At 43.8% G+C, this 15305-nt stretch overlaps 1 protein-coding gene across 1 annotated transcript in view; it reads left to right on the forward strand.

The window, feature by feature from the left end:
- Positions 1-15305, forward strand: part of LOC109622862 (uncharacterized) — a gene marked incomplete at its 5' end in the record, with an annotated part of 69313 nt that overhangs the window by 34213 nt on the left and 19795 nt on the right. Inside the window, 18 exon segments of the mRNA XM_062843200.1 lie at positions 86-412; positions 484-798; positions 965-1285; positions 1386-1706; positions 1776-2087; positions 2151-2471; positions 2539-2862; positions 2935-3246; positions 3317-3637; positions 3968-4297; positions 4367-4678; positions 4771-5091; positions 5184-6134; positions 6198-7157; positions 12243-12569; positions 13128-13436; positions 13499-14443; positions 14507-15157. Coding sequence (XP_062699184.1) covers positions 86-412; positions 484-798; positions 965-1285; positions 1386-1706; positions 1776-2087; positions 2151-2471; positions 2539-2862; positions 2935-3246; positions 3317-3637; positions 3968-4297; positions 4367-4678; positions 4771-5091; positions 5184-6134; positions 6198-7157; positions 12243-12569; positions 13128-13436; positions 13499-14443; positions 14507-15157 — 7980 coding nt within the window.

Raw genomic sequence — 15305 nt, forward strand, 5'->3', positions numbered from 1 at the left:
TTCCCATCCAATCCGAAAAACACTTTTTATCCGAAAGAAAACATTCGTCGAACTGCCAATGACCGTGATATTTTTATGTTTGTAGTCATCTACAGAGATGAAATACTAGAACCTTGCAACCCGTCGCCATGTGGATCAAATGCTATCTGTAAAGAACGTAATGGTGCTGGCTCTTGTACTTGCATGCAAGACTATTTTGGTGATCCCTATGTTAGCTGTAGACCCGAATGCGTTCAGAATTCAGACTGTCCGTACGACAAGTCATGCGTCAATACCAAGTGTGTTGATCCATGCATAGGTACCTGCGGTCTGAACGCCGAATGCCGTGTACATAACCATGCTCCTACTTGCACGTGTGTCAATGGATTCGTGGGCAATCCATCACTTGCCTGTCACCTTCTTGTTATAGAAAGTAAGACCTATCCTGTAGTGTACTATCTGTGTGTATTGTTTCTAACTATCCCTATACTTCCTGTACATTAGAACCTAAAGACGAGCCTATAGACCCTTGTGTACCATCACCGTGTGGGCCATACAGCATTTGTCGGGTAGTGAGTAACCACGCCGTTTGCTCATGTCAGGATTTCTGTAACGGGTCACCACCAAACTGTAGACCCGAGTGCATGATCAATTCCGAGTGCTCTCGGGACAAGTCATGCATAAACCAGCGTTGCGTCGACCCTTGCCCTGGAACATGCGGCGTAAACGCCAGATGTCGTACCGTTAATCACAATCCGATATGTAGTTGCAATCCTGGATTTATGGGTGATCCGTTTGTCAGATGTTCTCCTGAACCGAGTAAGATTTCAAATCAAACATTGTGGCTTCCGTTGCTACGTTCGCTATCGCTTAGTAAACTGCTCCTGTTAGCGGTTGACCTTAAAACGCTTTCGCTTAGGCTTGCAAACGCTAACCTATCTCTCTGTTATATGTGCTCCTACATGTTCCTCCCTGTATGTTCTAGCTAAACCTATAGTAGTACAAGATGAGAACCCTTGTCAACCATCTCCTTGTGGTCCAAATTCTGTATGCCGAGTACAAAGTAACCGCGCAGTTTGCTCATGTGTGCCCAATTACATTGGACGTCCGCCGAATTGTCGACCTGAATGTGTCGTCAACTCTGAATGTCCACTGCAACAGGCATGTGTGAACGAAAAATGCGTCGATCCGTGTCGCGGATCTTGTGGCCCCAACGCAGAGTGTAGAGTCGTGTCACACAGACCCATGTGCACGTGCTATCCCGATTACACGGGTGATCCATTTTCGGGTTGCAATAGAGTGCAAAGTAAGCTGCAGTTCCACACTTCATTCCGAGCATTCATCATCCCACCTCAGTTCATCGATCTATCATTCTCTAACGCTATATTTTTCCATAAACCTTCTAGTTACCTATGATCCACCACCAATGCCGTGTACACCGAATCCATGCGGTGTCAACGCCGTATGTAGGGAACAAAATGGAGCTGGTTCATGTTCTTGTTTACCGGAGTACTTTGGCGACCCTTATGTAGGTTGCAGACCCGAGTGTGTCATGAATAGTGACTGCCCAAGAACTCGATCTTGTATCAATAGCAAATGCGTTGATCCCTGTCCAGGAACATGCGGCAGCAATGCCGAATGTTATGTCGTTAACCATGCCCCAAGTTGTACTTGTATTGCCGGATATATTGGAAATCCGTTCACGGCTTGTACACCAGAGCCCGAGAGTAAGACAACTGAAGATTTGTAGCAATGTAACTATTTAACTAACTTATCCCATTTTCCCAATTGCTCAGTTCGAGAAGAACCGATCAATCCGTGCCAACCATCGCCCTGTGGGCCCAACAGCATCTGTCGGGTGATCAACAACCACGCCGTTTGCTCTTGCGTTACAAATTACATCGGTGCTCCTCCGAATTGTCGACCGGAGTGTGTCGTTAGTTCCGAGTGTCCTTTGGACAAGGCTTGTAGTGGCCAGAAGTGTAAAGATCCTTGTCCGGGAACTTGCGGGCTGAATGCACGCTGCCAGGTAGTCAATCACAATCCAATCTGCAGTTGCAAGAGCGGTTTCACTGGCGACCCATTCGTACGATGTGTGCCAGAAGAAAGTAAGCACAGATTGATATCTAGCTTAAGAAAACTTAACTGATCTTCCAAATATTTCCCGTTAGAACGACCTATCGTAAGCGACCCTGTAAACCCTTGCCAGCCATCACCATGTGGACCAAATTCACAATGCAAGGCTGTAGGCAATACTGCTGCTTGCTCGTGTCTTCCAAATTATGTGGGACGAGCACCTAACTGCCGCCCAGAGTGCACATCCAATTCACAGTGCTCGCCAATGCAAGCCTGTATCAACGAGAAATGCAAAGACCCATGCCCTGGATCATGCGGAACATACGCTACTTGCGTCGTGCAGAATCATCAGCCTAGCTGCAAATGTTACGATGGATATACCGGAGATCCTTATTCGGCATGCATGCCTATTCCAAGTAATACAATGCAATACAGTGAATCATAACGAAACAAAATCTGACCTCTTTTCTACCTTGATTTTAGTTCAACGCGAACCAGAACACGTTGATCCATGCAATCCTTCGCCATGCGGAGTGAACGCTGAGTGCAATGTACGTAATAATGCCGGTTCTTGCACTTGTTTGCCGGACTATTTCGGTGATCCGTATCATGAGTGCAGACCCGAATGTGTCCTAAATACCGATTGTCCAAAGACACGATCTTGTTTGAATAACAAGTGCAAAGATCCGTGCCCGGGCATGTGCGGACTCAACGCGGAATGCTTCATCTCCAACCATGCTCCGACGTGTTCTTGCCTATCAGGATACACGGGTAATCCATCGGTTGCGTGCCACGAGATACCCAAATGTAGGTTTTTTTTTGTAATAATTTCTAACTTGGACAGTTTATTCATCAACTCATACTCTTCTGTTGTCATAGCTGACCCAGTTCCACAGAACCCTTGCCGGCCGTCCCCTTGTGGGCCATACAGCGAATGTCGTGAAGTTAACAACCACGCAGTATGCTCTTGTCAGAAAAATTACATCGGTACACCTCCGGCATGCCGACCGGAATGTACCGTAAGCTCGGAATGTCCTTTGGACAAGGCTTGCATGCACCAGAAGTGCGTTGATCCATGCCCCGGAACTTGCGGGTTGAACGCTCGATGCAATGTAATAAACCATAACCCGATCTGCAGCTGCTCTCCTGGATTTACTGGCGATCCTTTTGTACGGTGTCTGCCGGAAGAAAGTAAGCTCCATTGCCGACTGTTTCCTTTCTCATCCCCATCTGAACCCATCTATCTGTATCCTCCTTGTAGAAGACTTGGAACCCAAGGTCCCCGAAAACCCATGCGTACCCAATCCGTGCGGTCCCAACTCGCAGTGCCGTGCGGTTGGGAACGTTCCGGCGTGCTCTTGTTTGCCTAACTACATCGGACGTGCACCAAACTGCCGACCAGAGTGCACCATCAATTCGGAATGTCCCGGAAACCTTGCGTGCATGAACGAAAAATGCCAAGACCCATGCCCAGGCTCCTGCGGCCCCAACGCTGTCTGTAACGTGATTAAACACTCCCCCGTATGCTCCTGCTCGTCCGGCTATACCGGTGATCCCTTCTCTGGGTGTATGACTATTCCTCGTAAGAATCTTTCCTCTATTATCTATTGTCGACGATCAATGAGATCATACACAAAGGTGAAGAAGAAATGGTAAGAACAGACCTACCTACCATCTTCCCCATCTCGGTTTATATTCTCATTGATCAAAAACGGTACCAGCACGGTAAAAATCGAAACTATGAGATATTGCAAGCTTAATCCTTACCTTGCTGGTACCGAATTTAGAAAATTAAGTAGTTGCATGAGTTGTATATAGCTTTGTATATATGTAGAAGTAAGTTCTATAGTTTTCTAAGCATGCGTGTATTGTGTGTTTTGTGTGTGTTATCTATCCTTTCACTCTCTTATAGCTCCACCGATACGGGACGAACGACAAGATCCCTGTAATCCATCGCCGTGTGGATCAAATGCAGTTTGTAAGGAACGTAACGGTGCTGGCTCTTGTACATGTTTGCCGGAATACTTTGGCGATCCGTACAGTGGATGCCGTCCGGAATGCGTGACCAATAGCGACTGTCCACGTAACAAGGCATGTGTCAATAACAAATGTAAAGACCCATGTCCAGGGGTTTGCGGTATCAACGCCGAATGTTACGTGGTCAACCATTCGCCTAGTTGCTCTTGTATTTCGGGCTTTACTGGGGATCCACTGTCCGCTTGTCACGAACCAACTCCTCCGAGTAAGCTTTCCTGTGTTTATATCGCTAAGAACCTCTTGTCACTCTAACCATGTAAATACACCCTTTTAGAGCAAGATGTGCCAATCAATCCGTGTTCACCGTCTCCGTGCGGACCCAATAGCATATGCCGCGAAATCAACGGACACGCGGTTTGCTCTTGTCAAACTGGTTTCATTGGAACTCCACCAAGTTGTCGGCCTGAATGTTCTGTTAGTTCCGAATGTGCCATGGACAAGGCTTGCATTAATCAAAAATGCCAAGATCCGTGTCCGGGAACATGCGGACAAAATGCACGTTGTCAGATCGTCAACCATAGCCCTATCTGTAGCTGTTCTCCTGGCTTTACCGGGGATCCCTTCATTAGGTGTCTACCGGAAGAAAGTAAGCATGTTCATATTGCTTTCCTGTCTACAGCATGTGACTACAAACCCTATCCTATCTTTCTATCTATGTTGTATATAAATCTATTCTAGAACGCCCTGTGATATCTGATCCTATTGATCCATGTGTGCCGTCTCCTTGCGGACCAAACTCGCAGTGCCGAGCTGTTGGCAATACGCCGGCTTGCTCTTGCCTTCCGAACTATATCGGCAGGGCACCCAACTGCCGGCCGGAGTGTATGATAAACGCCGAGTGTCCGGCCAATCTGGCCTGTGTGAACGAAAAATGTAAAGATCCTTGCGTAGGCTCCTGCGGCCTCAATGCCATTTGCACTGTAATTAAGCACAATCCAGTCTGCGAATGCCAGGCTGGATTCACCGGGGATCCATTTTCAGTTTGCACAGAGATCATTCGTAAGATTGGTTCCAAATGATTAATTTGAAATTTAGTTTTGACCCCCAGATGGCTTACATTTTTCTTTTTTTTTTTTTGCTTCCCAATTCAGAGCGAGCCCCTGAACCCGCCAATCCTTGCAATCCATCGCCATGCGGAGCTAATGCCGTATGTAAGGAGCGCAACGGTGCTGGATCTTGTTCATGTTTGCCGAACTATTTCGGTGACCCATACACTGGATGCCGACCGGAATGTGTACAGAACTCCGATTGCGACAAGTTCCGAGCATGCGTGAATAATAAGTGTAAGGATCCATGCCCCGGAGTTTGCGGATTAAACGCAGAATGCCGAGTACAAAACCATAGTCCCATTTGTTTGTGTTTGGAAGGCTACGGTGGTGATCCAACAAGGGGTTGCACATTCCAGGAAACATTAACCGAACGACCTAAAGATTTTGGCTGCTCTCCATCGCCTTGCGGACCAAACAGCATTTGCCGAGAGGTCAATGGTCATCCGGTGTGTTCGTGTGAACAGGGATATATTGGAACGCCGCCATCCTGCCGACCGGAGTGTGTGGTCAGCTCGGAGTGTAGCCAGGACCGAGCATGCGTTAATCAGAAATGTATCGATCCATGCGCGGGCACTTGTGGAACGAACGCTCGTTGTCAAGTCGTAAACCACTCTCCGATCTGCAGCTGTTCGTCAGGATTCACCGGAGATCCGTTTATTCGGTGTGTGAAGCAGGAAGTCGTGTACGATCCTGTTGACCCATGTTTGCCTTCGCCATGTGGACCGAACGCACAGTGCCGAGTGGTAGGAACACAAGCTGCCTGCACGTGCCAGCCGAACTACATTGGTCGACCACCGAATTGCCGTCCGGAATGTACCATCGATGCCGAATGTGCTAGTAATTTGGCGTGTCAAAATGAACGCTGTATTGACCCGTGTCCGGGAGCATGCGGCAGCAACGCTATCTGCCAGGTGGTCAACCACCGTGCTGTTTGTCAATGCAGCGATGGGTACGAAGGTAACCCATTGGTACAATGTGACCGATCTGTTCCACGTAAGTTACCAGGAGCTCTACGGTAATGAATGTTTTGATTAACCTTTGTATTTCTGTTTACAGCAACGACAGAACGATTGACACCATGTACGCCGTCTCCGTGTGGACCAAACGCCGAGTGCAGGGAAAGAAACAACGCTGGAGCTTGCTACTGTTTACCGAACTATGAAGGAAATCCGTACGACGTGTTTAGCGGGTGCCGAAGGGAATGTGACCTGAACAGTGACTGTGCCGAGAAATTAGCGTGTGTAAACTACAAGTGTGTTGATCCTTGTCCAGGTGTGTGCGGAGCTCAGGCGCTATGCGAGATTGTAAACCACGTGCCGACGTGCGTCTGCCCAGAAGGAATGATAGGTGATCCGTTTACACGGTGTGTACTGAGACAGGAAGAAGAGCAAACTAGGGCACCACCAGTTTGCGACCAGAGCACGTGCGGGCCGAACAGTATTTGTCGCATACAGAACGGTGTGGCCATTTGTAAATGCCAGCCGGAAATGACCGGAAGCCCTCCAAACTGCAGACCAGAATGTCAACTCAGCACTGAATGTGACTCGCAACGAGCCTGCGTCAACTATAAGTGCATCGATCCATGTCCCGGTTCTTGTGGACAGAATGCCAAGTGTCAGGTGATTAACCATAACCCGATCTGCAGCTGCAGTCCGGACTACACTGGCGATCCATTCTCACGATGCTACAAGGAAGTCCGCACTACAACGCAACGTCCTCCGACGCCATGCGTCCCATCTCCATGTGGACCGAACGCCGAGTGCAAGGTGGTTGGCAGCAAGGAAGCCTGCTCGTGTCTACCGGATTACATCGGAACGCCACCAAATTGCCGTCCGGAGTGTGTGCTCAGCAACGAGTGCGCCCAGAATCAGGCCTGCATCCGGCAGAAGTGTACCGACCCGTGTCCGGGATCGTGCGGCCTCAACGCGCGCTGTACAGTGATCAACCACACGCCGAGCTGCTCTTGCGAGGAAGGACACACGGGCGATCCATTCACCGGCTGCCAATTCATCCAAGGTGAGTCAACTTATTTCATGCTTTGTATTTATTCAATGGAATACGAGGGCAATTTGGCGGCAGGCTTTGAACCAGCTTTGAGCTTATTTGGAATAATCCTGGCTGAATGGGCGAACGACTCAATGAAAGAAATACGATTGTCATACTCAGGTGAGGAGCAAAGTGAAAACGGACCTGTCACTTTGAAACCATGACGAATTTAGGATTCAGCTTCTAAAGAATTGCGCAATTTTGGACGCATATCTAGGGAATACACACACTGCCACGACATTGACTTTTCACATAGTGGGTATGGTGCTTATTTTGGATATTTGAGCCTCCGCAATACCGTTGTCGGTCATGCTAACAAAACCTGCTATCAAAATGGACATGTTGCTTGTAAACAAAATATTTTGCGTAGCTCTGGAAAAGCGCTTATTAACAAACATACAAACAAACTGACAAACTTTTGTCCGAATACAACAAACTGTATAGATTAGCACGTTTTGTTCTTTCAGAAACAAAACGTCTTCTTCGACCTGTAGGTTTTACTTCCATTTAAGAAATAATGTTACTTAAACAGTACGACAACTTTGAACTGGCAGAAATGCATTTGTTGTGCAGGAACTAGCAAAAACATGGTGTAAAACTTAGGTCGCCTTATGTCGACTTGTATTATTTATTTGTCAACAGTTTCGAAACAAATATTTTCTTCCACCGGTATGCACAATCAACGATGACAAAAACGCCCATTCAAGCCTTAGAACGCCTATCATATGCCGCATATCAATTCAAACAAAATGCTTTTTGCTTCAACCAACAACAACAAAAAATCAAGGATGTGGAAAGGTTGCAGTGCTTCGCCGTATCGCACGGGATAAATGTGTTTATGTAGCAATATCTAGCTGTCTTCAATCGGTGTGCTTCTTATGACAGGGAACCCCTGTTCATTCGTTTTAATTATTATTATTATTAACCCTTTATTATGGGGAAATTCAGCCCGAGTCTGGTTTATCCCCACAATCCACAATGATCCGAGGGCCATATTTAAGTGGAAAAAAATAATTACGTCTAAACTATTAGTTTTAACTATATGCTCTCTTCGGGCAAATTTCTTCATATTTTTTGAACTTTTTTTTATATAGTGTAAGTTAGAGTGATCGAAATAGTTCCTGAAATTACAATGTCAACTTTTTATTGTTTCCATATCGCCCCCTTAATGCTAGAACTAGGTATCTCGTTTTGGAAAGTACGGGTAAAAATGGCTGGTAAAACTTATCCTGGTATAAAACAAACACTTTGTTGGTCTTCAATGAAGCATCATTATGTGTTTTTGTAGTTTCAATCGACAAACTTTTGTTTATTGTGGTGAACGTTCAGATGTAAACAAATTGCTCGCGATTTTGCAAAACCAGTTACCTAGTTCTAGCATTAAGGGGACGATATGTTCTACAAAGTTGAAAATCATTTAATTCTCAACAACTTTGCCGAAGCAACCATATTGCTATGTCTTATAGTTTTAGGGCCGATTTCTTCACCCTGGCTTAGGCGTTAAGCCAGGTTTAACTATATGGGTAAGCCTGGCTTACGAGTTAAGCCAAGGTGAAGAAATCGGCCGTTAGATATTATTTTTTTGGGAAAAAATTAGGGTGACACCCGAAAAAAAGGTTATTTTAAAAAGTTATTCATGGTTTCTTATAAAAATGGCTTATTTTTGACATTAAATATCTCAGGATGGCGCAAGCCGATTTCAGACCTTTAAAACTTGTTTAAAATATTTTAATTTCATCTTTTATTGGTAAACACAGAAAAAGTTGCATAATAAATACACTAAAACTGCTCGGAATAAAGTTTTAGCAAGAAATTAGTGTATAAAATATTACCAAAAGAAAATCTTTTTTTCGGGTATCACTCTATTTTTTTTTGCTTTAAAAAAATATCTCTGAAGAAACTATAAGAGACAGCAATATACTTTCTTAAGCAAAGTTGTTTCGAATTGTGCAAAGTGACGTTCAACTTTGTAGAACATTTTACACCACTATATGTAAATAATAAAAAGTTGACATTGTGATCTTGATAACCATTTGGACCACCCTAACTTCACTGTGCTGGAAAAAATGTTCAAAATATATGAAGAAACTTGCCTAAAGACAGCATATAGCTAAAACTAATAGTTTAGGCGTAATTATTTTTTTCCACAGAAAAATACTTCTCGGACCATTGTGCAATCGTTTTAAAAACCATGGAAAATTTTGGAATTCGGAGAGGCTGTTATATTGCCTCTTTGGAATCAGAGATTATTTATACAGATTTTCGAGCATTCATACAGTTTACTTTTTGTTTATCCACTGCTTTTTGATCTAGCAGTGGTGCTGATTTTTCTATGAGATATAAATTTTCATAACGTATTTATTATAAGATAAGGAATTTCCAAAAATGTATCTAGTATCCCTGATATCAATAATAGTCTTCAGTGTAAATTGTTGTTCTATTTAACTAGGAACTTCGCACAAAATGCTTGAAATCTTGAAGCGATTTTTAAATTGGACTTGCCAAAAGCAACCATCAACAAATTAAATGGAGGTATTAATTTTTTATTTATTTTTTTTATCGTGATCATTTCAGATAAAATTATGATAAATTTTGTAAAATACTTTTTTTTAGCAAAAAAAACTCAAAGTTTGCAGCACTATAGAGAAGCTTCTATTAAAGAATCAGTCAAAAAATGGAAAGAATTTCAGAATTTCGGTGTTTTCCGAAATTTTTAAATTTTTGATGATTTTCTAACGGATCCTAAAAAGATTAGATAAGCAAAACTTATGAACACTGAAACACCAATAGGTTTGTGACAACCAAAGCTTCCTCTCTTGAGTTTTCTAATTCATTGGATTTCCAGTGAAATTCCCGTAAATAGTTTTTAATAAAATTCTTAAAATTGTAACTTTAAACTGACATTACATTACGGCTACGAGGTTACATGTTAGGAAGTTCAGCTATTTTTTCCGTAAATTTATCTACCGTTCCATCTACAAAGGAAGATTGTCACAAACATTTTTTTTTTAATTACGCCGAAATTTTCAGGAATTCGTACAAACCTCCTCTAGGAATTACTTAGCAATACTTCAAAAGACCCTACATAAACTTGTTAAGCTAAATTTATAAAAAAAAACACACCCGGATTCAAATAATTGCCCTGGAATTCTCGCTCATTCGTTTTTTATTTTCTGAAAGTTTAAACAAAGTTCATTTATGGAGCCTGGTACAGAATTGTCTATTAATTGCAAAAAAACGCGGTCAGGCATTTTTCCTGAACTTCTACTGAAATTCTTCTAAAGTAGGGATTTTCAAATTTCTCCATGTCGCGACCCATATCAAATGACCATCGAATTTGGTGATCGACCTGTAGAACTGTTTTAAGTGTTGGCCAATAATTTAAAAAAATACATCCATGTGTATGGAATTCCCACGCCATAATTTTAACGTATTAGATTTTTTTATTAGCATTCATAGAAGGAGAATGAGAAATTATTTGAAAATTCAGGATTTCAAGCATTTTTTTATAAATACCCGTCAAATAAGTAATACACAGTCCAGAACATTGTGATTTCAAATACTGATTGAATACTGATGAAGACAAAAAGTAGTACTTTTCCGCGAATTTTAAAAACTTCAGTAAGTATCTACAGATTTTCAAGAAGATTTTCAGGATTTCCTGGAGGAACTAGTATTGTCGAATTTCGTGAAACCCTTTTTTGAACTCAGATAATTTCAAAATAAGCGTTTTGAGAATTTTCAAAAGTTTTGTTCTAAATCTCTGTAGGATTTTCGCCAATAATTTAATTAAAAAAATCAATAGCAGAGCCAAATTGCTATAAAAATTCCATCTATAAGAAAACTACGTGAATTTTCCAACGAGCCTACCTCGGAAAAAAATATTCTCTAGAAATTGTTACAGAATTTGCTCTAGTAACTAAACCGACCATTTAGTGCATCAGAGAAGTCTGTATAAACCAGCAAAGTAGCGTAGTGTTAAGAGCTTCCGAGAATAGGAGAGCTCTTTTTGGCGTCGATGAGTTTCTCCACACTCGACAGAAAATCTATTAAATGTTTTAAGGTGTTTATTGTAAAATGTTTCTGTTTATGTTTAAGTTTGACCAAAATTCCGAATTAGATAATTTGATCTTCAGCATAAACAACCTAAAAGCTTATTATAAGAACATGAAAATGAGATCTTACACATGAACTACTGCTAAATTGACAGAAATAGAAGAAGTTAAATCAGAAGCACGCCAATTGTAGACAGGATTTCAAGGGATATCATAAAACTGCACTCTACCCATCCAACGCCACAGGTGTCTCATTACAATTAAGGGCATACGGGAAATCGCTTATATCACAAGACAACTGTGGGACACCAATCACCCACTTGGTGTGCTGAAATAGTTTAGAAATGAAAAGGCGCTTTTCTCTGGTAGAAGTAAATTTCACGTGATAAAATGTTTCACAATCTTTTAGATCTTTTCGAAGAGTTTACTGAAATTTTTCAAAATTTATAAACGATACATTTTATTGCCAAAGCCATGTAATGCCTTAAAAGGGAAACCACTCACAGGGGCGCATCATTCGACGAGGCGCTTACAATCTGAACCCTTTCTATTTAACCAAAAAACCAACAAATTTCCAAATTCACAACCACGTCGAATGGTGAGCCCCAACGCAGCAAGCTTTAGCTTAAGAGCTTCAAAGCCTCACCACGAGAACTCACAAAGGTAAGTTAGCTGAGTTCTCCACCTATAACACTGCCTGCCGCAACGCAATCGCCGCAATCGTACGATATCACAAATTTTAGCCGTACTTTGAGCAATTCCACGCAACCCACGCAATTCACACGCAATTCTAACCAAACGCAATCGCAAAACTCCTCCCACCCACCGCAATGAACAACAACGCCGCCCACCTCCCCCTGCTTCGGTGCTTATTATACGCTATAAGGTTGGTCGCTTCGGTCCGCTTTTGGTTCGGTTTCACCTCCGCCTGCTGCCGATTTTCGATACCGCAATTGTTACAGTTGAGTCTACTACCCGTTCCCTTCGATTCACTTTCCAGCCGATATCCCCAAAGAGAATCAGTCCCCTTGTGTGCCCAGTCCGTGCGGGGCCAATGCCATCTGTCGGGAGCAGAACGGTGCCGGGTCGTGTACCTGCATCGAGGATCACTTTGGCAATCCCTACGAGGGTTGCCGTCCCGAGTGTGTCCTGAATTCGGATTGTCCTACGAATCGGGCCTGCATTCGTAACCGCTGTCAGGACCCGTGCCCCGGAACGTGCGGCCAGGCCGCCGAATGCCAAGTTGTCAATCATCTATCGTCGTGCACCTGCATCGATGGATACGAGGGAGATCCCTTCCGTTATTGCCATATCAAACAAAGAGAACGTAAGATTATGCTTCACAACTATCTATTTTCGCACCGCAGTCAGGACCTAATCCTGGCTTTTCTTGTACCGCGACTACTAACACAACGAAGACGAACAAGACCAAAACTTACGAGCTTACGTACTTGCGCTGACCTTACACGCAAAACAGACGCCAGTTTGCTTATTGAAACAAAGCCAATGTTGTTGGAAATTCCAACAAGTTCGTTTTCCGGACACTGTTGAGTTCTGCCGCGCTTCATACTCTGAAGCAAGTAACTAACGAGGACTGCTTTGCGAGCAATCACAATATTTTCTCACGCGAAATACATGCTGGGACCGCTTCCAAGCATTATCTATCTATGCCAAAGAAATATTACGCCAATTTTTGTTGACACCTTGCTGGTGGTTAACTGGAATGTCACACGTTCTAGCGCTACCGTCCACAAGGTCGTCAATCTCTTAAGCCTACGCTTCTCTTTACGCTGAATGCAAGAATCTACACGCTGAAATCGCTTCGACCTGCTGAATAAATGTGCCTCACAGAAAAAAAAGCAATACATATGTAATATTTTCACAGCCGTCGTAAGTCAGGATCCTTGTCAGCCGAGTCCATGTGGTCCCAACAGTCAGTGCAGGGAAGTGAATGGACAGCCAGTCTGCTCTTGCTTGCCCACATACGTTGGTTCTCCACCTGGATGTCGACCGGAATGTGTGACAAGTTCTGAATGTACCATGGATAGGGCATGTATCAATCAAAAGTGCGTCGACCCTTGTCCAGGAACGTGTGGCGCTAATGCAAGATGCAATGTAAACAATCATAGTCCGATATGCTCGTGTCGTTCGGGTTACACTGGAGATCCGTTCACTCGATGTTATCCCAATCCACGTAAGACCATTCAACCCATTCAACCGTACACCATCACACTAATTATCATTCCCATATCACAGCACCTCCTCAAGATACTCAAATCATTATCCGAGATCCTTGCGTCCCTTCGCCGTGTGGAGCTAACTCACAATGTCGTAACATTAATGGAGCGCCATCATGCTCTTGTCTAGGCAACTACATTGGATCACCACCTAACTGTAGACCCGAATGTACAATCAATGCCGAATGTCCAAGTAATCAAGCCTGTATGAACGAGAGATGTAGGGATCCCTGCCCTGGTTCATGCGGAGTAGGAGCTAGATGCAACGTTCTCAATCATACTCCGATATGTACCTGTGAAGTTGGATATACGGGAGATCCATTCACGAGTTGTTATCCAGAACCACCACCTCCAAGAGAACCAGTGCGAGATGACCCATGCAATCCATCTCCGTGTGGACCTAATGCACAATGCAACAATGGAATATGCACATGCCTACCGGAATATCAAGGAGATCCATATCAAGGATGTCGACCTGAATGCGTCCTGAATTCAGATTGTCCAAGAGATAAGGCTTGTATACGCAACAAGTGCGTTGACCCTTGTCCAGGAACGTGTGGCCAAGACGCCTTGTGCGAAGTCATCAACCACATTCCAATGTGTAGTTGTCCAAACGGAATGGCTGGAAACGCTTTTGCGCAGTGTAGACCTCAACAGGCTCCACCAGTGAGCAACCCGTGCAATCCATCTCCATGCGGTCCTAACAGTCAATGTCGTGAAATTAACGGTCAAGCTGTATGCTCATGTGTTCCTGGGTACATTGGAAGTCCGCCAACTTGTAGACCAGAATGTGTTGTTAGCTCGGAATGTCCACAGAACCAAGCTTGCAACAACCAGAAATGTAGAGATCCATGTCCAGGAACTTGTGGCGTTGGCGCTCGATGTTCCGTAGTCAATCATAATCCAATTTGCAGCTGCCCTGAGCGATACACCGGTGATCCGTTCATTCGTTGTCAACCCATAAGTATGCTTAATCTATCGCGTATTTCATATAGGTATTAAAAACCGTAAATGTCATTTTTTACAGTTGAACCTCTCGTACAAATGACACCTGTCAATCCATGTCAACCGTCTCCATGTGGTCCAAACGCGGAATGCCGACCTGTTGGTGATTCGCCATCATGCACGTGCTTAGATAACATGATTGGTTCACCTCCCAACTGTCGACCTGAGTGCATCAGTAACTCAGAATGCGCCAGTAACCTTGCATGTATTCGTCAGAAGTGCCAAGATCCATGCACGGGAGCTTGTGGAGCAAACGCTGAGTGCCGAGTCGGCAGTCATACACCTATGTGCATCTGTTCGATCGGATATACCGGCGATCCGTTCACTCAGTGCTTGCCTGTTCAACAGGACGTCCCAAGAGAACCAACGTCGCCCTGCACTCCGAGCCCCTGCGGAGCCAATGCCAATTGTAGAGAAAGAAATGGTGCCGGTTCATGTGTCTGCATCGAAGATTATTTTGGAAACCCATACGAAGGATGCCGACCGGAATGCGTTCTGAACTCCGATTGTCCATCTAATCGAGCATGTGTCCGTAACAAATGTCAAGATCCATGTCCAGGAACTTGCGGTCAAAACGCGGAATGCCAAGTTGTCAACCATCTGCCATCGTGCACGTGTCTTCAGGGATATGAAGGAGATCCATTCAGATATTGTCATATTCGACAACGAGAACGTAAGACTTTTAAACATATTATTTTGATAATTCAGGTTTTGTAATCCATTTCTATGGTTAATGATAAGCTACAGAAACCCTAATTAACTCGAAATTATTTCCACAGTAATCGAGAAATTAGAGTTCAACATTTTAAACAACAATGCAT

The sequence above is a fragment of the Aedes albopictus genome, unplaced genomic scaffold, assembly GCF_035046485.1.
Source record: "Aedes albopictus strain Foshan unplaced genomic scaffold, AalbF5 HiC_scaffold_104, whole genome shotgun sequence".
In the NCBI taxonomy this organism is placed as follows: domain Eukaryota; kingdom Metazoa; phylum Arthropoda; class Insecta; order Diptera; family Culicidae; genus Aedes; species Aedes albopictus.